This window comes from Magallana gigas, chromosome 4 (genome assembly GCF_963853765.1).
Source record: "Magallana gigas chromosome 4, xbMagGiga1.1, whole genome shotgun sequence".
Taxonomy (NCBI): Eukaryota; Metazoa; Mollusca; class Bivalvia; order Ostreida; family Ostreidae; genus Magallana; species Magallana gigas.
The window spans coordinates 32291622-32319283 of NC_088856.1; the positions used below are offsets into that span (position 1 = coordinate 32291622).

Here is a 27662-nt window from a genome sequence, read left to right on the forward strand (position 1 = left end):
GATTTTACTCTATTCCTATATATAAGCCCCCCCCCCCCCCCCCGACTTTGTTGCCCCACTTTTTCTATGGAACCATGGTTTGGTGAAACTTTAATCTGCACAACCTGCATGATGGGATCAAACATAAAATAATAATTCACTTTAGTTTATAAACAAAAAAAAAATTGTTGTTCAATCATCGAGATTGCTTCTACCTTATTGCTTCGCATGATCAACCCCATTTCATTTGATTTTTTTCTGTTGGAAAATTGGAAAACAAAAAAAACTCACCTCTTTTCAGATAAAGGCACTATCTAATCCACCCCTGCGAATGTGTTCGGAATGTTTTCTTTATCGTTGCTAAGTATGTAATAAATCCAGAGGTGCTCGAATGAAAGTTCACGAGACTTCACCGAGATTTGTTCAGTTCCTGGGAAATTTCGAGCGGAAGTATACGTGTTCGGATAATATTCTCAAAATACGTAGGTACTGGTCGTTTTTATATCATATCCTACATGGATTCATGTCAAAACGTGAAAACCTTTTAAGATGTATGTCTTATTTCACCATCTAGCGCTTATTTACATTAAACGATAACATTCAGAACAGAGTTATCGTTCGTGTTCAGCCACGTGTAGAGTGGTTGACAATATAAACATTGGGTTGCTTTAAAAATCATAGCCATGTTTGATGCTTATGGTGTGCAATACCATGTTTTTAGAAAAATAATGGGTGTCTGTTTTGCATAAAAACTTAGTATATCGAGCCATTTTCAAGGGGCATTCTGCATAAAATAGTATAGTCTGTTTCACTATTGATGCTCTTACTAGATCAGGCGCGGATCGAAAATTAATCCTCAGGGGGGATCTCTACAAGCATGTTAATTGTTGCAACATCAGACAAAAACTATTTTTTGTATTGTCGCATTTATTTCCAGAACACATTTTATCCAACATAATGAAGATAATGTTTAAAATGAATAAACCTCTAGATTTTATATTTGCTTACAAGTACATGTACCTAGATTCTATGAAATAGACTATAAACACGAGGCATGATTTTTACTGCGAAACTGAAAGGGTCAAATAAAATCAGGTGGTCTAAAATTTAAATGACAATAACATTCGCAGGGGTGTAATCGCTGGGGTCATGTTACATATAAACTTATTTCATGTACAAGATTTCACTGGGTCTGACATTTACTCAGTATTCGTTTTCCAGAATCAGGATCTGAAGATTTGCGGTGAAGTGGATGCTTGTTTTGCTTGTACAATTCTCTAAGAAGAATAAATACATGTATGATATTTTTTTTCTATTTTCAACCCTGAAAATTTCTCCTACAGAAAATTTCCTTGAAAAAATGAAACTAAAGTAAGGGCATCTTAAATGAAGGCACAAAGCGTCATTGCGCAGCAAAGATTGTTCTTAAATTTACATATAAAGAATTGAATCAATATGAAGTTGCCCCCCCCCCCCCAAATTTTATGGGACCATGTAAAAAATTGAATTGAAAATAAGGAAAGAAACAGTGAAATTAAAGTTAAAGGGTGCCCCCCCCCCCCCATGTTGGGCATGTTCAAAGATCAGTTTTTGATAATTCAAGTCCATGGAAATTCACAAGGATAAGAATGGGGTGGAGGCCATCCTTTCAGATAATGTCTGACTCACAACTTTAATCAGTAAAATAGCAAACGTGATATTTCACCAAGTGATATTTTGTACATATATATCCAGGCAAAACAGTAATTTCCCAATGCATACTATTTAATCAAGTTTGATTAAAAAAAAAACAACTAGATTTTTATCAAGATTTTTATCTCATTTTAATTTTTTAAATTGTTGATGTGTTAGTAAAAAATTAACAAGATATATTATAAAAACAATACCATGAAATGTTCACAGTATAACAAAATTCATAATAACAGTGCTCACAGTGTATAGAAATATGCCATGAACAGTAAATCACTTATCACAGTTACACAAATAGAAATAAAATTTCTTATAATGATCACATTTCATATAAAAATGCTTGTAAAAGAAAAAACCATAAAAGCAAAAAAAAAAAAAAAAAAAGGTTAAGCATTAAAAGTATAAAACTTTAATGTTATTGCACATAGAATTGATCCGCACTCCTCAGTTGTATACTGTCTGATATCTAACAGTTGGCGGGGTTTTGGCGGTGTCCTTCTTGGAATGGATCCGTTGCAGGTAAACAGACAGTAGAACCATCATCTTGATTTTCTTAGACAAGATATTCTGGAGACGGTTCATTTGATTGTCTGTCTGAGTATTAGGGGGAACTTGAAGCAACTGGAAGATACAGAGAAACACTCATTGTAAATGTTTTCATTCAAATGTACTTCTCAGTACAGTACTGTGGAATCATCATTGTTCATAGGGGTCCAATGTTCAATGGTTTTCATTGGTAACCCTTGCCCACAACTTACATCCCCATGAACTATTGTACTAGAATTTATCGAATATTTATTAAATCCATCTTGATTACTTTACCAAAGAAATTATTTCCCCACAAACAAGGAAAATTTTGGCTCCCCACGAATATACGATTCCACATTTTGTGCCAATTAAACTTGACGAAATCATATGTACAGTACATTCTTGCTTATGTGTACCTGTACAATAAACATGGACTACTTTTATACAATCATAAATGACAAAAAATCTGTAAAAATCGAATGTACTGTATATTATAAAATTCCAGAGTATACAGAATTTAATATGCTCCAATGTCTATTTATAAAAATGCATAAACTGGAATGAACAACCATTCAACAAAACAGGCACTTTAAACTCCTTTATTTTTGCTTTAACTAAAAACATCAAACAAATGAATATTAACAATTTCTAATGAAAAGTTCTGTTGATTACCTCTAATAGTCTGGAGATAATAAAATCCACAGTATTCGTCAGTGACCTGAATTCTCTTCCAGCGTGAGACTTTCGTGAAGTGCTCGAGATCGAGATACAGACTTTTTCCAGTAAGTTAAGAGTCTATGTTTAAAAACAAAAACATGAAGCATTCACATGCATTTGCAAAAACTTAGAAACAATTAAAAATAAACACTTCACCCTCACATTTGAAGATAAATTCAGTAAACTGCAATAGATAAATGGCTGTTAAAAAGCCCAAAGCAAATAACAGTAAATGTACCAACCTCCACTACAAAACTGAGATGTTTAAGCTGAGAAGATTTTAAAGAAACTATGCTCATCCATTTGTCTTGGTTAACACCAAACACTTTCTTCTCGAACGTTCTTGCTGATACCTGCAAATGCATCATCAATTGTTAATGTATCTCATAGTAGAGGGGAAAAACATTTTTCTTACAAAAGTATGATTGTGTATACAAAGGACAATGGTTTTTAGTAGAATTCTTAAGAGGGATGTGTGGTTGTGGACATTTATAGACTATACAAATCTCCTTGAGACAAAGAGTTCTGCATGAATATTAGGGAAATAGAGTTTTTCTCTCCGAAATGATAATATTTATGGCCAAAATGGGTACTGTATACAGGGTTATTTTCGCCTCGTGTAATTTTCGCCCTTCTACAATTGCAAGCAGTTTCGCCCTGTATTGAATTCGCCCAGACACAGTTGTGTTTAAAAAGAAATAATTGAAGATTTCAGAATAATTCATTCAATTCGCCGAGTATTAAGGGGCGAAAATTAAATGGGCGCGAATATTTCTCTGTATGCAGTAATTTGTTGAGCATCTAGCCACCTTTCATCAGAACTAGGTTTTTCTGTTCTGTTAATATTACCTGTAGCTTTCTGGACAGAGCTTCCTTCCACTTAATAAGCGGATAACACTGGACACGATAAGAGTACGCCAACTCAAGGAACTTGACGTGGAACTTTAGAACCTTGACACTGACAATATCTATTTCCTAAAACAAAATTAAATCAAAAGATGCATCATTTACCAATTTAAATGATATACAGTAATCAAAGTATTGAGGAACTGACGGGAGTTGATTTTATCGATGTTTTAGCGTACATTATTTCGAATTTATCAATTATGTTCAAGAACTAAGTTTTGTCAGCGGCGATGATTTGTGCTTTCGTCCAAACACTGTTTCACTTTCGGTTTGTCAGAGTAACTGCATAGGAGAGTTGATTAAAATCAACTCTCAAAAAGAGGATTATAACAAACATCCTTAGAATGAGTTGACGCTTACAGTGAAGTTATTTTTATTCCCCTTAATTTGATCACAAATTACGTTTATGACAAAGTAAAATCGCCCATCCCTGGCACTTCGTTATAAGCATGTTTTACTGTATAAGTTTTTAAATGTACAGTGTTACAATAACATTTCTACCAAGGGTCCAAAATGATGAAGAAAATGGGACTTTATAATGCTACTCTATATAGTCAATCATGGAAGGTAAGAAGTCCACTTTCTACATAACTTAGAAAATGGCAATGTATATGAATTGCTACCTTACAAAGAGAAAGTACTAGTTATTAACAGACCTGTAGAGGAACCGCCTTACAGTTGTGTTGACCGTAGGGGTTGGGTTTGAGGCAGAGCCAGCAGAAATGATGCCCACACCTACACGTCATGGCATTACACCCTCCATTCTTGTCCACTTTCTCCTTGCACAGGGGACAAGGTTTTACATTCACTTTGAAGGACCTCATGTAGTCTATCTCTTTGGAAAGATCTGAAATATCATTGATATTACTACACTTTATTTCATGTCCATTCAACATTTCAGTTCTAAAATTTAAAATGGCAATCATATTAACTTTTGGATACATTTCAACCCATACTTTAGCATTCTGATTCTAATACAATCAGTATTACTCCAACCTTCATCAATACATAAATATCTGGACCAATTAAAATTTTAATCTTGAACCTTACTCAGCACTCACCATTTTGAATGTCTAGAGCTTTGGTGTAAGCTTTTATCTGTTGGCAGCTAGCCGGCCAATGGGGAGCTTCGTTACAATCCAGACAGAACTCAGTACCACATACACAACCCACTTCCATTATCCTTAAGTGGGCTCTTGGAATTTTAGCACCAAATTCTGTAGAAAAACTTCAAGTATTAAAACTCTATATATCTTTTGTCATTCTCTAAGACTTGTAACACTTCTGACCTCACATGTATTTCTTTTTTTTTTTAATTACAATTTTTGTGAGAATCTTACCATCAACTCTCTAAATTTTTCCATGAATCAAGTTTTAAATGTTATTTTACACTTTTGGTTATACTCTTTTTACCCTATTTTTTAATTCATTTCTTTATTTTTTGTGTAATCTATGTTTTTCAAAATAAATTTTTAGTTCAAGATAACATTACCGGTAGATAGAAAAAAAATTACTTAGTCACCAACTACAAACAAAAAATGAAACTCAAGAACTGTATCAATCCATTTGCTTCTTGACACTTACTATTTGGGACTACAGATAGAATGTGGTCACATGTGGAGCTAGGGCACCACTTCCAATTTCCTGTTGACATCACCGCCTGCTCTTGTTGCCGATACACCCATTGAGAAAACAATCTATCAGGGACCAGGGAGCGGACGGTCACAGGGTCAATTTCTGAACTACACTTATATTGCTGGAAAAAAAATTGTTAAATTGATAAAAACTATAACATGTACTGGTACATTGTATAGATAAAAGTACTTGTTTTTCTTTGTTTTCATTTCTTATAATATAATTAATACATAATCCATTATTGTGCATGTATGGTAATATGGGTGAATGAAAATTAAGAGGGCTTGATGGTCACGGCCATTTTTAGACTTTATTAGTCTCCTTTCATAAAAGAGGAAGGGCTCTATAAAATGATATAAGATTGAAATCTCCAACCGTCAGCTAGTGCACAAGAGTGAATGGGGTGTACCGGTAAATGGTCCTGTACACAATACTGTAAATTCCTAATTAAACACGCAAAATTAATAACGTCGTAGAATTGTACGAGAGACACCTGCAGATTTTAAATCCTACTTTTATTATTTGATTATTATGAATCTTGCTAAGATAAAATCTGGTGTTTACTATTTTATGTTCTCACTATTTGATGCAAAATCACAGGTTTTCTCACTGTTTCACTGCTTTGTTGAATGGAGAGAAAACCTGTGGGTTCTGACGTTCATGCAAAACATCGGAACCAAGTACTTGCACCAAATAAAGATTCTACAGAATGTCCTACCATGCAGGAAATACGACGGCCACCGGTCCTGATGTTCTGGACCAGGTACTGAAGCAGGCATGCTCTACAGAATGAATGCCGACATGGAAGGATGACCACTCCCTCTGTCGAATCCTTCCCAGAATCCCCCAGTGAGGAAAAACAAACCCCACATTCATCTTCATGTTTTATTCCACTCATATTCTGGGTTGGATATTCTATTTGGACCTACAAAAGTTGTATAAAAGTAGATGGTATCCTAATTTGAATTTTAATGGTCTGAAAGATTTTGATGAATATTGGTCTGTGTTATTGGTTGCCATTAATTATTATTAATCATATAAAGCATTAATACATGTACAGCAGTTTTTTTGTCTGTCTTTTGTCACATTAAGTTAAGGATCTAAAGTTATACATTAGATTGATGTCTCATATACATATGTAGTACCTCTCTGAAAAAGGAAGTTGACGTTACATTTTTCAAGGAAGCCAGTTGAATTGTTGTCACACTATAAGTAAGCCTCGGGAGCCAATCAAACGCTGACTTCATTTGGCAAAGTTTATGAGGATCTTTTGTTAAAATTGATCTAAGAAAACAAAATAGTAATGCATAAAATAGATGTTAATAAAAAAATTAAGGGTAAACCTTATCATTTTATGTGCCCATTATCATCATTAAACAAGCATTTAAATCAAAAGTATCGAGAAAGGGCAATCTAATTAAAAAGGATGCTTAAAATGACTGCTGGTCGGACATGTTTCAGTCTTATTGTAGATATTTCCAGACTTACTTGTCTGTACTGTGTTGGTGAACTGCATCCTGGGCAGACTGGAATACTGCTGAAGCTGACTGAATCATCAAGTACTCCTCCTGAGGCGTCAGAAGTTGAGCCAGTTTATCATTGGTTTTCTCCGTGTTGTATACTTGTTGGTTGCCAACGATCCTCAATCTATAAGTTTTGTCACAATATAGTTATATAAGTCCAATCAAATTACCGGTACTACATGAATATATTGAATTTCCAGGAAGAAAGGGGGGGGGGGGGGTCAAACCCCCTTTTCTCCCCCCCCCTTTTAGATCTGTGCATCTTAAGTTCTTATATAGCATGTTACTATGATCAAACATGGTCTAAACTTGAACAAGTATTACAGAGCCACAGAAGTTTTTTTCTTAAAGTATCGGTACAAGCTAAGATGGAATGTAATGGTACATACCTGTACTCTGCAATGTCCTGCTCTGGTGGAGAAAATGTGGAACCAAAAGTCTCCTGGATCTCCAGGGCTGGAACATCTCCATTCATGGTATTATGACCCCATTCCAGGTTGCTAACATTTTCATTTTCATCGTATTTGACGGACTTGTTCAAGGCGAAAAGATAAACCATTGGATAGGAACTTGTTGAGTTAATGCCTGGAGTTTGCCTCAAAATGTCTTCAATTTCAGATCTCCTTAAGAAACACTTCACAAAGTTTGGCATTTGGACATCTTCTGCAGTGGATTCAGAAATTGGAGCACTGTTTGAGTTATCTGAATCCTCTTCTTCTTTTATAATAGTGGTAGTTTTTTCCACTGATGGGTCATTGAGATAGACAATATGGCTTTTCTTGTTAAACTCCCCATCTTTTTCAGTCAGTTTCCTTTTCTTTTCTTTAGTCTTTACAGATCTTTTGTTGTATCTCGCTTTTTTCAAACAGTCTAGGATGTCAACAGACATTGTAGCCCTCTTCTCCATCCTCTCCTCTTCCTCTTCTTCATTCTGGGCTCCACAATGCTCACACTCGGCACAACTGCAGGTGCAGACTAGCAGGTTCTTTTGACGAGTTTTAAATTCAACTGAAAGTTTCCTGTTTAATGAACAGCAGCTGCCAACACTGGTACCCTGCGTTGATTCATCCTCATACCCTTTTCTAAGGTACCAATTATCTGTATGCCAGTTCTGTCTATGACCATTGACCATTCCCTTTTGTTTTAATAGCGATTTACTTTTCTTTATTATTCGAAAGTATCTTTGAACTCTGTCTGAAAGAAATAATGAAGTCAATAATTCTACTTTTCTGCTACAATATTCAAACAATAAATATTTTTAATGCTGCTTTTTTTTTTTGATGCAGGATAAGTATGAGGAACATATTTTAACAGGCATTGCCGAAAAATTACAGTAGGTCTTTTAAAAAAAATTCAATACACAGTGAATAATAAACATTTTTTAAAAGTGTCCTATTTGCAGTTTTTACCGGTAATTTTCATTTTTCTTGTCTTTTTTTCTGTAATAACTTTTGGTATATGGGCAAATTTGAACTTAAAATTGGTCATTGTTCAAACTTAATCATTAGACACTATCTACCTCAGACAGTTCTTTCATGTGTCTTAATTATAACCTGTTGATATTGAATAAATAAATGCTGCTCTTAATAATCTTACCACACAGTCTGTCTTCCCTTAAGTCCCTATTGGGTTTGAATCTGCTTGTTTTTTTTCCAGGAACACAAATTTCATATCGAAATTCAGCCATATCATTGTTGTCAGCTCCATCCAGTAGCCTGTTTAAATAATTATCATTTAATAATTTTATACTTTCAATTTTTTATTGATCCTCATTCATACAACTATTTTTTAATTTTTCAAACATTTCAAAATGTAAAAATGTGAAATTTAATATAGTTGATTTTTTAAAAATTCATTTACAGCGAATTACAGAATACCGGTAGAGTTTTCAATAGCTTGTTGGATTGCTCAATAGGGTATTCAATTTGGTCAGCAAGGTATCACATTAGGTTTAAATCTAGGTCATGTGATTACTCAGGTATGACAGCGATAAAGTGAGTTAATCTAGTAAACATTTGCACATTTGGGCCTTTTTTGTTTCTCCCTGTTGTCCTACATTACTGCTATAAAAGTCTGAACTAATTAAGCAGTCACAGCACAAAAATACTCTTAGTGCTGTATGTTGCACCAGGAATTGGGGAACTAAAATGTCTAATGATTTTTTGCAGGAAAAAAATATCTCCGTAATTCTTAAAGTTATGCTTTTCTCTTTTGTTTGTTTCTTCAGAAATGTCTTTTGAATTACATTTTTTGAAAAACAAAATTCAAATTACTCCAAGCAGAATTGATGCTCTATAGAATCCGGTGCTGTTCAGGTGAACATTCTTTTTAAAGGTCTATGAATAGAATAGCTAACAAAAGGAGAGAGTGTTCTAGAGGTTTTCTTTGTGCCAAATGAATTGGTTGAGTGCAAAATAACAATCTACACTTGGGTAACCACAGGACCTAGATTTAAACCTGATGTGATACCTTGCTGACTAAATTGAATACCCTATTGAGCAATCCAACAAGCTATTGAAAACTCTACCGGTATTCTGTAATTCGCTGTAATAAGTTAATGAAAACAATTTTGTTATATTGTTTTAATTAACTGATTCTGAAATGTATGCATGTTTGCATAACTTACATATATCTGTTGTAATTTGAATGATTGTCAACTTTTGGTCTCTTGCTCTGGAGTTCGGATTTTCTCTGAACCCCCCTGCTGTGCAAATTGTGCCTTATTCTCTTTCTGGACAAAGGCTTTTTCCCAGTGTTTCCTCCCTCCATACATTTCCTCCTCAAGTCACAGAAATAAGAGGCGGCTGATCTCCCTGGTCTAGCACATGATACTGGAGTTTTACTGTCAACATATTTCACGCAGTCATTCCAATTGCATTGACCTATGAAGATGTTAAAGGAACTTCTGCATCTCTTCTCTATCACAGATCTCCTTTCATGCAAAACAACTCTAAAATCTTCTTCAGAGAAGGATTCAATATTTTCTTGAACAACAGAAGGTAGAGTCCATCTTTTATACTTGTTTAAAGAGTATTCGACGCCATTTCCACGTCTGTGTTCGAGGTTTAGACGTACGTCGTTCAATTCTGGATCAACCTCTTTGTAAAGCAACAGGGATGGCATTTTCCGCCCATCAGAGAAGAACTGATCTTTCCTGTCGAATATTCTCTGAAGTTTCTCAGGCTCATGTTGGAAGAAATTGTCCTTCAATGTGTAATCAACAAAGCCCTCATTAGTCGACTGTAAATATGTATGTAGCTTCCTAATTGTGCTTCCAGTTCTCTGACCGCGATAAGATCTTTTGTATACCATGTTGATTGATTATGTTTGGAGTAAGATCTTGCTAAACTTTCTAAGAAAAAAATTCAAAACTGCATGTTTAAAAAAGTACAATATAAGTGAACTACAATCTTAATTGATTCATGTTTTGAGATTGTTTGGTGTGCATTAAATTTTGAAAAACAAACAATAAAAAAAAAACCACATTATAAATGTAACGTTACCGGTATATGTATATCTATAAAGTAAGTATTTTTTAGGATAAAATTTGTTTATTAAAATTATACCAAATTAATAAAATACACACCAATGACCCCCTCGCGCTAACATACGTGCCAACGAGAGATATTAATATAAGTTGTAGAACTTGCTTATCAATCGTTGTAAAATAAATAAAGTTCAATTTAAAATACACAAAGTTTAATCCCCAATGGACAGTCAACGGGTCAACAAAGCGCTTTATCAAAATTAAGGGGGAGGGGTCTACCCCAGGGGAGAGAGGCACTCACTTAAAACTATGATCTCCGCCTATAAGTCAGTACAATCTCTAAAGAGAGGGTGGTATAGAAAGGATCGACATGGTCGGAGTGATGGTATTATCGCAAAATTTTAACTACCAAATTATATTCATCAAACTCATTAGAGGTTAAAGATATACTAGCTAAAGACAGCATATATTGAGCACAATTTACCATAGTTTAGTCACAGAAAAAATCCTCCGAGATACCCCCATTTTAAACGATTTTTTTCCTACACAATCTCATGTGGTTTAGTCCAAAATAAAATTTTATATACACATTATGACTTTAAAATCTTACCCGAGTTCCAAACAAGGCAACTACATTAAGGGTTATCAGTTGACATATAGCATGTATCAGCTTTTTATGTATTTCCTTTCCAGCATTGCTGGAAGTTGTGCAATGTTTACATTTTTGGGCTTTAATAACAACTATTACATTCAAGGTAGCAAAATAATAAAACTTCGTTTAAATAAACGTTTAAATGATTAAGACAACAAAAATCGGTTCCAATTGATACCGTTTCTAATAGTGTTCGGTCCTGCAACAAGATATGCATATTAAATAAATAATGTTTATTTTATTTTTAAAAAGTTTTTTAGAAGGACAGGTGGGTATATGATGGTGTTTGTGGTTTAGTTTAGTTAACTGTTACAGTTTTGGAATTCACAATATTTCATTGGATCGAAACCCGCTGGGGCTTAAATAGTATAATAATACAAAATATTAGTTTTATAAGAATTTGTTGCTTTGTTTATATAATTTATGAACATATACTTGCCAATAAAACCATTTCAACAAGGACTTGGACTTTCAGTAGGTTGTAACTATTTATTTCTTGCGTCAAAACAAGTTTAAGATGACGCTGGTTTCAAGCGAAATATACACCAATTGCGTAGTCTTAATTTCTCAAAAGCCAGACAATTCTTGTTCATATCAAAGAGCCATGGCTGAATGGCCTGCAATGAAAAACACACGACTACCCAAAGTATTAAATAGTTCCATCGAAATCTTTCCCTAGTCCTTATATTTAAGACAAGGACCACCAGCAAATATAATAAGTTCAGGGTAAATCCATGGCGTCGTTTAGATATAATAATAAAAAGTAATTTGTAACCACTCACTTTTTAAACATACAATGAACTTGGTCGTTAATATTTTGAATTTGTATTAAACCGCTTATTCATCAAAATGTACTCTCATGTGCCAAAAGAATGTCATTTTTTCTGTTCGCTATATATTTCATTGAAAACCAACATTTTTCAGGGAATATCTGAATAGTATCCCCTTGATCGGTTTTGAAAAGCCTTGCATTGATAGATCTTGAATTTCTCTAGCTTTTCTGGCGTCATATTTCTTTAAATATTTTTCCAAATTTCAGTTCCTGTGATAGATTTCAACAATTCACAGTAAGATTTTTCAGCTCACATATTGCATAAGATATATAGAGTAGGGCTCTTAAAAATATCTTTGTGTTGTGTTTTGAAATATCAAATTTTACAAATGAGCTGTTAAAAATTTGTTTTAACGCATGTCAAAAAATGCAAATTGAATCTATTTTAATCAATATAAATGTCTTTAAAATCTTACCATCAATAGCAAAAGAAATTTCTAAAAAGTCATGTTTTCATTGATTCCAGAAATGTATTGAGGAAAAAAATATCAAAAGAAATGACACGTGAGTGTAGTGACCCTTTAAGATTTGCGAAATAATTTCTACGTCCAAATGACTAACTATCTATGACTAACTAACTACTTGATTTTCACTCCCTTTACCCCAATAAACAAAAACAGGAAGAAAAAAAAGAAACAAACGAAATTGACCATTTCACAATAGATTAATTTTTTTTTACTAGCAATGTGATTGAAATTTTAATAACAAAGAAAATGCCTATATTGACAGGGACGTATATACTATATATACTTAGTATATACATACCTGATATTGATTAACTGTTCTACATATCATACTATAGAATAAATCAAAATAGTATACAACTATTTACTGGGGTTGAGGGCAACATAGATTATATTAGCCCCGAGGGATAAAATATTGCGAAGCGGAGTTGGGTAAGGTGGTTATTACCATATTTTTATTGTTTTTATTTCAGAATGAAGATGAATTAAATGGATGTATGAGATTCCTTATCAGGTCTACGTATGGGCTATGGTACTCAAGTGACTGTTAAGGCCTGCATGTTGGCCTCTTGCTCCACACTTAAAATAATCTTTAATATTTAAAAAAAAAACATGTAATAGATTGCGGGGAAAAAACTAAAAACTTAAGATAAATTTACTCCCTTAACCCATTTTTGTTCCTGACTCACGTTTCAAAATTGACCCATTTTGGCATTGAGAGAGAGCATAAAGTTCGAATAGTCGGGGTACGAATTGGTTCGAATCGGTTAACTATGTTGCTATGACGTCACGGGCACCTGTTTACAGTCAAGTGCCGAGTGGGAACTTAAAAAATGGCGAGTTCTATTACAGAAAATTTGCTGCTTGTGACAGATTCATACAAGGTGGGTCTGCAATGATTTCATTAATGGACATTTCATCAATTTTAGTTGTTTGTTGATTGCCGAATTAATAGATACATGAATCAGATTTGTACATGATTTCGAGGAAAACAAGTTTCTCTTTTGCTTGTTTTCATTTCTTTTTATTGCAATTTGATCGGCATCCTGCAAGATGGGTATTCATTTTGAAAGGCAAAACGCGTGTTTTGTAAATTTTTTAGTATAATTCTGAGGTTCATGATTTATAATAGTTTATTTAATTCATAGTCCAACCTGAATTTATGGACATGAAGTTATAGCTGGTTAACCACCGTTTAAATGGAAAGCTGAAGTTTAACTCTCTCAGAGCAGTACCTTTGTACACTATTCTTAAGTGCAGAAAGTCTAATCGGAAGACAATCCAAAAGAAAGGAGTGAAAAGTAGAGCACTCCTCGTAATTTCCACATTACAGAGGAAATTCTGGTTGCCGTGGTTCAGCATGGCTACTAAAGGTTGTTCTGTGGTCATAGTAGGAAAGTCTTGGAAATATTAAGATTTGGTTGATACTGATCAACATTAGATAAAAATCTTGATGTTTTAATAGTAAAAACTTCAAAAATGTTCAGCAAAAAGTTAAACAACCCATTACTTCAAGGTTTAATTAATTTCACTTTCACTTCACTATACATGATCATTTATAGGTTTACAGAAACTTGCAAAATCAAAAACTTTTATTTAAGACCAAGTACTAGCTTAGATTGACAAAGTAGAGAAAGCATATCAAATGTAAAAATTCTTCTGGTACTCGTTTCCCTTCATTGATTAGATAGGAAAAAATTCTAAATTTTAAGGTGTGTACGTGCATGTATTTGACAAGAAATATTCAAGGTTTTTGGTTAAAAGCACTTGGGGTGGTTGTGAATGTGGTGTCCCATTTGCTGTCTTGTCAATATTAAAGAATCTATTCCTCTCATTAAGAACTCGAACATAGGGTATATTGCAAGGTAACAAGTTTTTTAAGTATTTCATACAAATTTGATGTCATAAAACATCATTGTATACAGATAGTGCCAAGAAATTGGCGATGATTTTTTTTCTGCATCTATATACATTTAAAATTGAACAGATGTTTATGAATTATTTACTGGTGTTATTCTGTAAATATTGCTATTCATTAAAGTGTAATTATTTATTCATTTGTCAATCATAAATAAACATGAGTCTTTAACCGCGGGCCTTTTTTCTGGGACATTGCAGGCAAGGAGGAACCAAAGAAGAAAAACCTAACCGAGAAAGCTGTTAATATTTTAATTTAACTATATAGAAATTATTATAAACCTATGAATTGAATTGAATTATTGTAACTGTAAAATATGAAGGTGCAAAATCATTTTCAAACCCATGCATATATTAGCCAAATTTGATTAACTTAATTCTTAAAATTACTGTATACAGGGAAATCTTCGCTGTCGTTTTATTTTCGCCCCTTTCGCCCTCATTGTCAGAGGGCGATCGGAATTAATACTATGTTACAAATAATATTTCTGTAAACACAACTGCAACTGGGCAAATTCAAGACTGGGCAAAACCGTTTGCAAGTGTAGAAGAGCGAAAACACCGGGCGAAAATAACCCTGTATACAGTGTCAACTTGTCATTTGTTTCCTGCTTTAAAAAAAAATAATTATGAATCAGGAACTTAAAAATGGTGATGACATCTGCTCTTAAATGATCAAATATATGAAAATAACAAATCTTATGCTTATTAAAATAGTGATAATTACCATTTTTCATGATGCCAAATTTATAGGAAATACTCAAAAAAGATTTTCCCAACATACCCTGTGTTAAATTCTCAAAAAGATTGAATAGATTATTAAATAACCACAAAACAATAAATGAGACATCCAGGGATATATGTCCCAGACTACATTTACACCTACCAAGTACTGGAACAGGTATATTAAAAATTAATATAAATTTGCCATAGATAATCAAGTGCCCATCAATGCCAGGTTCATATAACTGTCTTCTTGCCAACTTCTTAGTATAGAAGATAAATGTTGTACTGTTAGAGATTCAAGTTACTATTATACTATATTAATGTAAATTTCTGTTCTCATAGGTCACACACCATCTTCAGTACCCTGCCAACACGACAGCCGTGTACTCGTACTTTGAGAGCCGCGGAGGCAAATTTGCAAACACTGTGTTCTTTGGTTTGCAGTACATCATTAAAAAATGGCTGACTGGTCAAGTTATCACCAAAGAAAAAATACAAGAGGCCAAGGAACTTTACAAATTACATTTTGGTCATGACTATTTTAACGAAGCTGGATGGAACTACATTCTTGAGGTAAGTTTCTTATAATATCATGTCACAATTATAAAATTGTTTCCAATATAACAGAAGGTGGCCATCTAATTTTCATATAATAGAACTGGGTATATCATTTTCTTATATTCATGATTTGTTCTCAAATTAATAAAATTAAATACTTATAGGTGCATGGCTTTATTGATTTTTAAATACAGTTACTTAATATTAATAAGGAATTTCCCAATTTAACATTTCATCTTCATTTAAATTTTTAGGAATTAACATTCATTGAATCAACAGGAACCTTATTAAAAGATTACCATTAAAAGCAAAAATTTCATCATAGTTTTACACAAAGATGCACATGCATGGATCCAGAAAATTTTTCTAGGGGGGGGGGGGTGGAGTGTCTGACAGTTATTTGAGTTTGCAGTGAGGAGGTCTGGACCCTCAATGACCCATTTCTAGATTGGGGCATGCAGTTTGATTTGAAAAGAAGTTCCTAGAAATCTATTTTTCCTTTTCCTTTCAATTTGTGCTTTGGGTGGTTTTTTTGTCACTTTTAATTTCCTCCTGACACTGCAAACGTCTAAAAATAAACTTTCTAATTGCTGTAGATTCATAGTATTTAATAATACTTCCTGCAATTTGATCAGCTCTGATGGCCAGGGTCTGCCAGAGATTTCTATTTATAAAACATAATGGCATTCATAGCATTGAAATACTGCACCCTTTTAGCTTAGCCATTTCCTTTTTTTTCATTTCACTGTGTCGTCTGGTCCATATATTCTTCCCAGAATAACAGATATAGCTGCAATATCTATGAGCTAGGTTTATAGGTAAAATGAACAAAAAAATTAAAAATCGGATTCTGATACCAGATTTTTTAAATTCTTAATAAGATATTCATTGCCATCTTTGATAAACAACTCCCATAATGGAAGCTATTATTGGCATTCATCAGATTTTTCAAAAGGTCTGGAATGATAAAAGTAAAAAATTAAAAAAGAATTACTCAGATGAAATAATTCTGACACACTGTGAATGCTTTCCAATTACTCTATATTCACTCGCGCCTAGTGAACTGAATTTACCGATTGATAAATTCGTAATTTTTCAAAGAAGGATCTCCTGAATTATTCACTATGTATTCTTAATACTTGATAGCAAGGTATTGAAGATTTACAATTACTAGCTAGCTTCTGAAATCCTATCCTTTGATGACTTTTCATTGCTACCTGAATCGTGGCTGGTGGGTCATATTGGAATATCGGGGAATGGGAACAATTAAAGCATTAAGTAAGGTCTTTATGCACAATGGCTAGATGGCTAGGTCAATATAAAAACCAAACGTAAATTCTGTACAATCAAAACGTCATTTATTTGTGCCTTTAAACACAATGTCATTTATGTAAATATAAACACCATTGACCATCTATGAATATCAGGGAAGACTCTATAGGTGAAATCCTTAATACTATTGGAAGGGCCAGACTTTTTGGACCATAAATTACACCTTTAGTTAGTGTTTGACTGTTTCAACAATTTTCTTATAGATCTATTAGGACTATTAGATCTATTATGTCTTTTGTAAGAATTGATTTTCAATTTGTTGTTTGCTTGCTGATGATATAAGCCGGAAAATTCCTTTGTACTTTCATTTCTGTAATTTTTTCTGATGAATGAACAGTCGAATGTTTTTATAGTGACAATGAGATCTGCTTTCCATATTTGCCTGGATGCCATATTGGGGGATGCAAAATACTAGTGATAGAGTACTGAAAATTCCTTATATTACGCGAGTACTTATTTCCGCGATCCCGCTGTTTTGTTTCAAATTGCGAGAGTATAAAATCGCAAACGTGGAACTTCTCTCCTTATTTCTTATATAACTTTCAACTCTCAGAAAAAAATGGCGAGATTTTTTAATCTGCTTAGGATGCTTCTCGCGATTTTACGCAGATATTAATTCCTTGCGTTTAATTAGGAATCTACAGTATATAGATTAATGAAGCAGATCTGTTAATCTCAATAAAAGTGTTGTTTTTTTTCACAGTGGCTGCATCTGGAATACAAATCACGTTTATAGAAGTTCTTGGTGATTGTCATTAAGAAAGTAATATGAGTGATCTTTTCTTTGTAAATTAATGTCCTTATCTAAATTTTAGACAAATACAAATTAATCAGGCAGGAATTTTGCACATTATGTATTTTGGGATGTGTACTGTCTTTGAATAATGAAGTTAAAGAGACACAAATTAGCCTATGAATCACATTAAAAATAACCTTACTTGACCACAAATACCTGGTGTTTCTAAAAAAGCTACGATTAATGCATGTTGATATTTAATATTTTATGTAATTAAAAAAGACAATTTCTTCACTTTATGGAAATGCATTTTTTTGTATACAAAGCAATCATTCATTCAGTTTAAGACAGTCGGTTGGCTTTGTAGTCTTTGATTACACCTTAATTTGTTCTTGTTAGCTGTTCTATATTAATAATGAATTTTGAACTAATTGAGCTATTTTCAGCAGAGTAATGACCCTTGAATTTGCTTTTTTCTTCCTTTGCTATGCATTCAGAAACTAGATATTGTGACATTGATAATTTATGGGTTGTGTCTGTGCATATAGCACCACAGTTGTAGCTCTTTGCTTTTAAAAAATGTTCAGTAAATAATTTATAGCAGAACTATTCAGAACTAAATTGATGAATTTTGAATTAATTGAGCTACTCTCAGCAGAGTTATGGCCCTTGCATTTGACTTTTTGCTTTGCATGCAGAAACTAGATTTTGTGACAGTGATAATTTATGGATTGTAACAGATAGTACTTACAGCACCATGGTTGAAACTCTTTAATTTCAAAAATATGATCAATTAAAAGTTTAAAACATGTATAGCCCTGTCCCATTCCCACAGGAATTGTAAATAAATCAGATTCCTAGTGACGTACATATATACATGTATGTATAATTTTTGAAGACTTATCCTTAGACACATCATGGGTCATTTGATTTAAAGACTGGATGTCATTCACGTCATAACAACTCATTCGGTTTGTAATCCAGTTAAACATTCTTTTTAGTTATGAATTAAGTCCTTAACCTAATCCTCTTGGTATTTATGTCATTTAGTCGTTATAATTCCCAGCGATTTACACGATCGGTGAAAAAAAAGTGCAAATCATTTTCCAGACGACAACAAAATAAAAGTACAGTCAAACTTCGCTATCTCAAATTAGACTAGACTGTTTAAAAATACGTAAAAAATAAGTGGTTGGGTCTTACAAATTACTTTAACATATCCATTATATTTAAGATATCAGTGTTCGAGATGTCAAAGTGTAACTGTATTATTATAATAACACTTTTGTTTACCCATTCAGATAAGGATTTTGAGATCTAATTTATTCAATATTTAACACATAAAAACAGAGAGTATGCGTATTCATGTACATCACACCTTCACAAGTTCGTCTTTCAACTAATTGAATGATTTTTGCACTTTCTACCCTTAAAACTTCAATCCAGAATAAAGTAAAATTTGAAACTATTCTTGCATTCATATTTTTTAATGGACCACAACCAAGAGCAAATAATTCTATAGTCTCTCCCAAGTTATAGCTTCCATAAATTTTTGATGATTTCTAATAAAAATACACATACCTGTGAAAGAAATACAATTGAAATCGATGAAAGGGAATATATCTAAGATATATCTTCATTGAACAAAATATCCCTTTTCACTCATACAATTTCACAGGAACGAAAACAATTTTCTAACGGAGATTTGTAATGGGAAATGTTTACATCTTTTCTCCATTCGGAATACACTCGGAATACATCGCGCAATTTTTTAACATTATCATCCGGGCTTATTAATGGCTGATGCAATGCAAAATCTCCGTAGACTTTCAATTTTTGGATCTGTATTGAAACCTGAAGCGGTAGAGGGGGCGTTTCAAAACAGATAATCTGGACATTTTTCATATTAGTGGATGAACGTAGTTTGAGCACAAAGGTATTTACTATTATTGAAATATCAAGCAAAAAGTGGTGGAAGCAAAAACTTGGGACAGAGTTTAGCTGCAAAGTTTTATGGGTGTTCGGCCTTCAAGGCCTTGTTGACGTTTGGTTTTCTTTTATTAAAGGTTGTTATATATTACCAGTATTAAGCATTATTGCTTGGAACAAAATTGCAATGTACATGCTAGTACTAGATGCATACTATGGAATTAGCATATCAGATTTTATTATGCCTTCTGTCAGTTTGTCACTATGTATTCAATACTCATCTATTTTCGCATAGTATCAAAGGATTTATATAGCGTAAGCATACTATGCCGAAATAGAGCACGGCAAATATTTTCAACGAAAATCTTTCAAGAGCCAACAGCGGGATTCGAACTCACGATGCTAAAATCATATCAGCTTGAAGCCCAACGCGTTAACGCTACGCTAAATTAACCGTTAATATAATTATTGGTATTTATATATATAAAACGTAGATATATACGAATGACATCAAGCAATTAGAATTGTTCATTTTTCCAAAAACACTTTATTACTGACGGTAATTTTAAAGCTAAAGTTTCTTATAAACTTTTGAACAAATTGATTGAACATTTTTCAAAGAAATTCTACATGAGAATCACAAAAACGCTTTTTTAAATGACGCTTGATAAAGAATGTTCAAGAAAAAAAATTCAATGAGATTTCGTCTGCTAAACATTTCGAGTTTTCTCGGTATGCCAAACGTCTCTCATTTATAGAAAAGAACATAAACCTTTGTTGACTTTTTATTGTACAACAACTTGTTGATTAAATAAACAATAAAATCAATTGATTAATTTGAAAAAAAAAAACAAACAAATAAACGCTTGCTTTTCCGGTAATTATTTTTAGGGACTTCGGCGAGTGCACTATGTATCAAACCCTGACTACTATTTAGGCATAGTACATGCACAACACAACACTATTATATAAATAACAGTACACACAACATATTAGTACTGAGGTGACCAACTGTAGAATTGCATTCGTTACTAAGTCTGTAATGCCATCGAAAGCAGCTTAATTAGTGGGAGTGCAAATGAGATCAGTCTCATGGATTATGATTTGACCTGATTGCTGCAATCCCTATTTTCAGAAAAATAATGAAATGTGCTTAAAAATAGTTATAATCCATCATGAATTATCGTCTAATGCACAAACCGTGGGGATTATTGTATAGTGCAAAGCATTGTAATCAAAAGTGGCAGAACAAATAAAGACTTGCAATTTCATGTAATACCTGCATGCCTCCAGAGTACCTAAATTAAATACAGGATCAATTTTACTGGAAAATCCCCTTTATAAAGTGTTGTGCACTGGTAGGTTAATACATGGTAGTAAAAATGCATTGCATGGACAGGTACAGGCCTCGGTAATAACAAAGCATAAAAAAACTACAAGATATATAGTATTGGTAGTATTAGTATTGCTGAAAATTTTCTCTCAAGTTGGAGTCTCAGGATATAAATTAAGTACGGTCCTTGTAAATTAAATAGATCTAATGGAAAAGAGGGTTTATTTGTAACTTACACCGGAATTGGCAGGTGTCTAATGTTGTCCCTGATTATTCGTCTTAGTGTTGTTGGGTTCCAATGGTGCCTTTTGTTTAACTTAAAACTGCAAAATTACTGAAGATGTTAAGTCAGTCTTTTCCCTAGTCGTTTTGATAGTACAGATGCTGCATGCATCATCTTGGTTAAGAGGTGAATTCATGTATGATTTTTTAGCATTTTTTTCCATCAAACTGTGTGTATCGGTATTTATCTTCCAGCACCACAATGGCTGTCTTCCCGTCAGGATTCGGGCGGTGCCAGAGGGCTCGGTGGTACCCTACAAAAACGTTCTCTTCACCGTGGAAAACACAGACCCAAAGTGTTTCTGGCTGACCAATTATCTAGAGGTAAGATTAATACAAAACTAGATTAGCTGGAGAAAATGAGATCATACAGGTACATATGAAGAAGGATACCCAATTGTTTTTGTTTGTAAAATTTTGAGATCATTTCAAATTGAGATGTCTTTAAACTTATAAGTCATACAGTAAAATGATTGTTTGAGATTATTCTTCCTCATAATAATGATGTGAAATTTTGGAAATCAAAGTGCATTGAAATTTAAGCAAATAAGTGTCATCTAAGGCAGCTGTATATGTACATGTACATGTACATATAAAGACACATCTTGTGGTGCAGGGCTTTATTAACACCCTAATTTGGGTCTGTTTGTTGCAGACACTTCTTGTCCAGGTGTGGTACCCAATGACAGTGGCCACCAACTCCAGGTACCAGAAAGAAATCATTGCCAAGTTCCTTCACGAGACAGCCGACGATCTCAAATCACTGCCATTCAAACTCCATGACTTTGGATTCCGGGGATCAACATCTGTTGAGGTATCCATTTTATGATACCGGTATATTTTTTTTCTCAATCAAAAAGCAGAATTGTACTACTTGAATACATGTGCCTATTTACTTGTAAATACTGCCACATTATTACAAATTTTGGAAATGTATTCAATTTGCTAATGCTTGAATAAGCATAGTATGCCAGTACATGTATTATCCTACTACATGTATACAAATGATGTATTATTCAAGACTGTATCAGAGTTTTACCTGTTGACATATTAATTTATACTCGTGTATACTAACTAAATTAATAACAACTTTGTGATTGTCTCTCATTGAAGTGGTCTAACATCAACCCATCTTTGTAAATAATACAAGATAGACAACTCCGGAGATGTGTTCAGCAGAGCAAGTGCTTGCAACTTGCCAAATATAGCTGATTTTTGGCAAGCACTCGCAAGTACCCGCTCTGTTGAACATGCCTCTGGTGTAAATGTAATGTATTTAGCTAGTAGACTATTTGATAAGACATATTTTGTCCACAGTCTGCAGGTATAGGGGGAGCCGGTCATCTGGTCAACTTTCAAGGAACTGACACGATAGCAGCCATTTGTGTAGCAAGAAAGTACTACAGCTGTAATATTGCTGGCTTCTCTGTTCCTGCTGCAGAACATAGGTAAAAGCAGAGAGACTATAGTTTATTTTTCCCATATATTTATATATATATATTATATATAATTGGATACATCACACACTATAATCCACAAAGCAGTTTAATTAAAAGAAATCTTCGAACTATCCCAAGTCATGTGATGTTTTGATAACCTTGAGAAATAATTGAAGATATATTTATTTTTTATCATTAAGTTTCAAGAACAAAGCATTTTTTCTCTCAAATTACATTTAATTTTACAAAATGTATAAGTACATTTTATCATCAAATAGATTGATATATTTGAATAGATATTGTAACATAGAATTATTCGTTTATAGTTTATTATTTTCTTTTAATATACCGGTACTTATAACCAATCAAACTGCATGTTACAACTACCAGGGTATAATTTTATTGAATTAATGAATAATTGATTTTAATTGATTATCAGTTGACTTTATCTGGTTTGAATTCTTTCATTAATATTTGTTTTTCCTAATTAGAGGCATATGGAATATTAATTTTGATACAATTTTTTTATACATTAAGTGGCATTGTTGATGGACAATGTTGATTGTTTTAAAAGTTAACACCCTAACATTTGCTTGGTCACTTTGATATTTACATTTGATTTTCCAAATATATCTACAATATCAAAAAGGACCAGAATCTGAGTGAAAATTATTGATTCATGCAACAACAGAAAAAAAACTTTACTTTTTTTTTTTTTTTTTAAAGTACCATTACCACCTGGGGGAGAGATGGAGAAAAAGAAGCCTTTACCAACATGATGACCCACTTTCCTACGGGCATCGTATCAATAGTCAGTGATAGCTATGACATTTGGAATGCTTGTGAAAACGTTTGGGGACAACAGCTGAAATCTTTAGTGGAAAAAAGGGATGGAACACTAGTTATTCGACCTGACTCTGGTGAACCCACAGAGGTCGTTGTCAAGGTAACGTATGTAAAGATGAAGTCTTTTAATGGAATGAAAACATATTTCAAAAATAAAATAATGAGCTGTAGTGAAATGAATGATCAATTATATAGAGGCTATGCATTTAAAAATGAATTACAGAGTAGACGATAAAATCTTCTTTGAATAAATATCACTGTATTTAAAATATTTTTACTTTGATCATATATTTTAGGTATTAAACATTCTGGATGATAAGTTTGGTCATGTGAAGAACTCTAAAGGATTCAAACAATTGCCCCCATATCTGAGGATCATTCAGGGTGATGGAATAAGTTACGAAACATTAACTGCCATCTTGGAAGCTATGAAGAAGCACAACTGGAGTGCAGAAAACATTGTGTTTGGAAGCGGCGGAGCACTGCTCCAGAAGTTGAATCGGGACACTCAGAAATGTGCTTTCAAATGTAGCTATGCACTTATTAATGGAAAAGAGGTACACACTGAGAGAGAGACAGAGAGAGAGAGAGAGAGAGAGAGAGAGAGAGAGAGAGAGAGAGAGAGAGAAATTGACAGACAGACAATTTACTGATGAGAAGTCAATTGCATTTTAGTTTTTTTTAGCATCTGATTTTCTCATTTTAAAATTGTTATTTCCTTTTGCATTGCATACATTGCTTATAAGTAGTGAAGTTGATGTCATATCATCCCTTGCATTACATAACATACCGTTAATATATACATGTATCAGAAATGTTTAACATGCCACTCAACCACTTTTACCATTTTCAGGTGAATGTTTACAAGCAGCCAGTGACAGACCCAGGGAAGAAAAGTAAGAAAGGGCGACTGACCTTGGAGTACAGTGATGGTCAGTACAAGACTGTGGAGGAGGGGAAAGGAGACCCCAAAAAGGTAAACCTGCACCTTGTACCCAGAGGTTCATATCACATGCATAGGTTCAGGTAGTTGGGAACTAATTACACACAATATTTCAAAAAAAAAATTTCTTTATAAATGTTTACAGGCTATAGCAAATTAGGGGTGAAACAGTATTAATGGATGTGGGTTTTTAATTTCTAAGAACTTTTGAAATCTGGTGTGTAAATAGCTTAAAAAATACAGTGATATGGTATATGTATTTTCAGGTAATGATAGGACCAATGTATGACATATCTTTCAATTCATTCCTTTTATCATAGTTGTCTTTCCTTAGTATTTGTATAAATATTAAATAAGATGTCAATTATATTGAATACAATTATATTGAATACCAAACTGGAGGCTGATGGCATATTCCTTTGAGGTGATACTCTTTACCTTGTGTGGATTCTGTGGATAAAATTGGATATATTTGACGGTTTTTCTTTCCACTTTTGAATTTTTTTAGACTTGGCTTAAGGTTTTTCAGTGTTCAATTTCATCTTGTACACAATTCAACTTTCATAGGCACTCTATAGAAAAAAGACAGAAGTTATCACAGCAAACTCCTTGCAAACTTCTTTTAAGTGTTATTTATCTATTATTTCTAAATTTTTCCGCAGGCATTAGTACTTACCAGTACCACAAACTACTGATAATGTACCACTTACAACATACTTTGTTTATATCTTCAGATGGAACTTTTCTCTTCTTGTGCTTGCTCTTTCTCTCTCTCTATCTCTCTCGCTCTCTCTGACAGTGCAATTTTGTTTTCATTTTCCTTGTAAGTGCTTTTATTGGTCAATGTAAAGTGTGACACTAAATCAACAAGAGTTGTGCTACATACTTCCTACCATAGAAGTTTAAAAGTTTAATCATGACAGAAATCGTCTGTGAGTTAATGGGACATGGTTACAATTTTTATCAAATTTAACATAACAAATTTAAATATTCACAAATAATGCTTAAGTAAGGTAATTCCATTTGTCACTGTAAGTTGTCAAGAGATACACAAAGCTCACATTTCTTTGTTAATATGTAAACAAGACTCATGCCATGTTTTGTTTACACAGAGGAATAACTGTAAAGAAAATACATTATTTAAAACAAATTAGGAATTAACAACACTGGAAACTGTGAAATTATTTTCATAAAAGCTTATAAATAGAATGTAATCTTAAAGAAGAAAATAACGCTTTTTTCAGTATATACATGTACAGCCTATGTCAACAAGAAACTTGGCACAATTGATTGATTACAGAACAAAGAAATGCAACCTCTATATCTTATAACTTGAAAACTGATGACAAAATTTTGATGACTGTTGGAGAAATCTTTGTTAAGCACTATAAGTAATAAAATTTTGAAGAAAAAAACCACCTGTGACCATTCCCCTTAAAACAGCGGGTACAGTGTACATGTACTTAATGTGGTATGGGACACCTCCATATTGTGACATACTTCATATCGAAAGTATTTTGATTATGTAATGTAATGAACTTTTACCACATTAGGTTCCCATACCATCGTAATTGCTGCAATACATTTAAATATTATGATTTGTCCCAATGTTTTTAGCAGATACATCTTAATATGTACTATATAGTTCTTGGAGATAGTAAAATGTAAATTTTACAACTGTTGTGCTATTGATAAGAATTGTATATTCTGTAATAAATCTGTATTTGCTGTATACAATTGCAGCGTGATATCTTTAAAATTTTATTTTATTTTTTCTGATTCAGGATGTCTTTGTGACTGTTTTTGAAAATGGAAAGTTACTAAGGGACTACACCTTTGATGAAGTGAGGGCGAATGCAGAGATAGACCTGTTGAAGAAACCTTCCTAGAAAAATTATCCAATTTAACCAATTCCATCAGATCTAGTGAAAGCTGTAGAAATTGAACCAATATTGTTTAAATCCAACTGTTACAAACATTAACATGTACATTTTATGTAATATTGTGCAGGAACGCTGGTACGTGATATTTATGCAATTGTGCAAAGCAACTTGCACTTATATTTGTTCATGGAGAATTCATGAAATAAAAAAAAAAAATCCCCCAAAACCAATACCATATTATCCACGCTGAGGCTCCCGATCCAAGTGCTGACCAAGTTACCACCCCCATGCTCCACCGCCATAACTCCCCAGTCACATGGCAGCATAGAGCAGCTGACATTATTTTGTATAATGTCAGTTTTCCCGTCACTTTGCAGCATTGAGCAGCCGTCAGTATTTTGAATGATGTCGGTATTCCCAGATTTTTGTAGTGATATTTTTTTACTACACATTATTTACAATTTTTTTCTGTTTGTTTTGTTTACATTACACAGTAATCAATTTATTGTATAGAAAGTTCACCTATAAAAGATATTTATTTTTTACAGATCTTTTGTTTGTTGTTTTGTTTTCACTTTATAGCAAATCCAACTGCTGTCATACCGTTCACATTGGTATCTATTTTACCAATTTTTTTTAAAAAATTTATGTATTTTATTAGAAATAAATTTAGGACATGTATGAATGCTTATAAATTTATGAATTGTAGATAGAGAGAGACTTTTAACAAAATTATGACATTTAATTATTATACTTTTCATGAAAGTAATATTTAGAATTCAATAAAGGTTAATGATATTAATAAAATACCTTTAATACGAGAAGTTTATTTTATTTATAACTGCAAGAGAGGAAATATGTGGTAAATAAAACAGTTAAGTTTGTGATCCACTCGTATAGGTAGAGGCTGGACTAATGCTTAAAGAGTATTAATGAAACCACAGTACATGTATTATATATATGACAATTATGATCCTCAGAAATGTTGACCCAAAAGTTTTAAACAAATCTCACTTTTCATGTAGGTTTCTATCACAATTATTGGCTTGCAATTATGCTATTACTTTTCCAAGATGCCTTGTTACCATGATAATAGAATATTTCTCATGGTTTATATTTGTCATAACAAATAAACATATAACAGTTATGGGATAATAAACAGTTCTGTGAAATTTTAAAGCAGTCAGCAAGATGATATAAACTTGGACAAGGTGTTTTTAAGATATTGGATTATTTTGAAGATGAGAGGGTAAGGGATGGGCCCAAGTCACTCGCCTGTCATAAAACATGTACTCATTACTCTATACATGAGTAGCAATAACATTT

The 27662-nt window shown here is 33.0% G+C and overlaps 2 protein-coding genes across 3 annotated transcripts; one reads left to right on the top strand and one right to left on the bottom strand.

Annotated features, from left to right (window-relative positions):
* Nucleotides 1-1813: 1813 nt before the first annotated feature.
* On the bottom strand, nt 1814-11218 carry LOC105342525 (uncharacterized). 2 transcript variants are annotated; one of them, XM_011449496.4, is made up of 14 exons: nt 11075-11218; nt 9604-10329; nt 8574-8692; nt 7367-8171; nt 6943-7101; nt 6600-6738; nt 6173-6379; nt 5404-5575; nt 4881-5036; nt 4476-4666; nt 3763-3888; nt 3156-3266; nt 2869-2991; nt 1814-2289 (listed from the first exon to the last, which is right to left on the bottom strand). In XM_011449496.4, the coding sequence occupies exons 2-14, from the start codon at nt 10287-10289 to the stop codon at nt 2113-2115; spliced, it is 3171 nt and encodes a 1056-aa protein (XP_011447798.3). In that variant the 5' UTR covers nt 10290-10329; nt 11075-11218; the 3' UTR covers nt 1814-2112. The 2 variants fall into 2 exon arrangements, with proteins under 2 accessions (XP_011447798.3, XP_065938195.1); XM_066082123.1 differs by lacking the exons at nt 9604-10329; nt 11075-11218 and having other exon boundaries at nt 1815-2289; nt 7367-8167.
* A 1921-nt stretch (nt 11219-13139) lies between these two features.
* Nucleotides 13140-26886, top strand: LOC105342526 (nicotinamide phosphoribosyltransferase). The gene is made up of 9 exons (XM_011449497.4): nt 13140-13296; nt 15398-15628; nt 21421-21549; nt 21881-22039; nt 22543-22673; nt 23391-23610; nt 23807-24067; nt 24364-24486; nt 26238-26886. Exons 1-9 carry the CDS (start codon nt 13246-13248, stop codon nt 26340-26342), a joined length of 1410 nt encoding a protein of 469 aa, XP_011447799.3. The 5' UTR covers nt 13140-13245; the 3' UTR covers nt 26343-26886.
* Nucleotides 26887-27662: the final 776 nt, after the last annotated feature.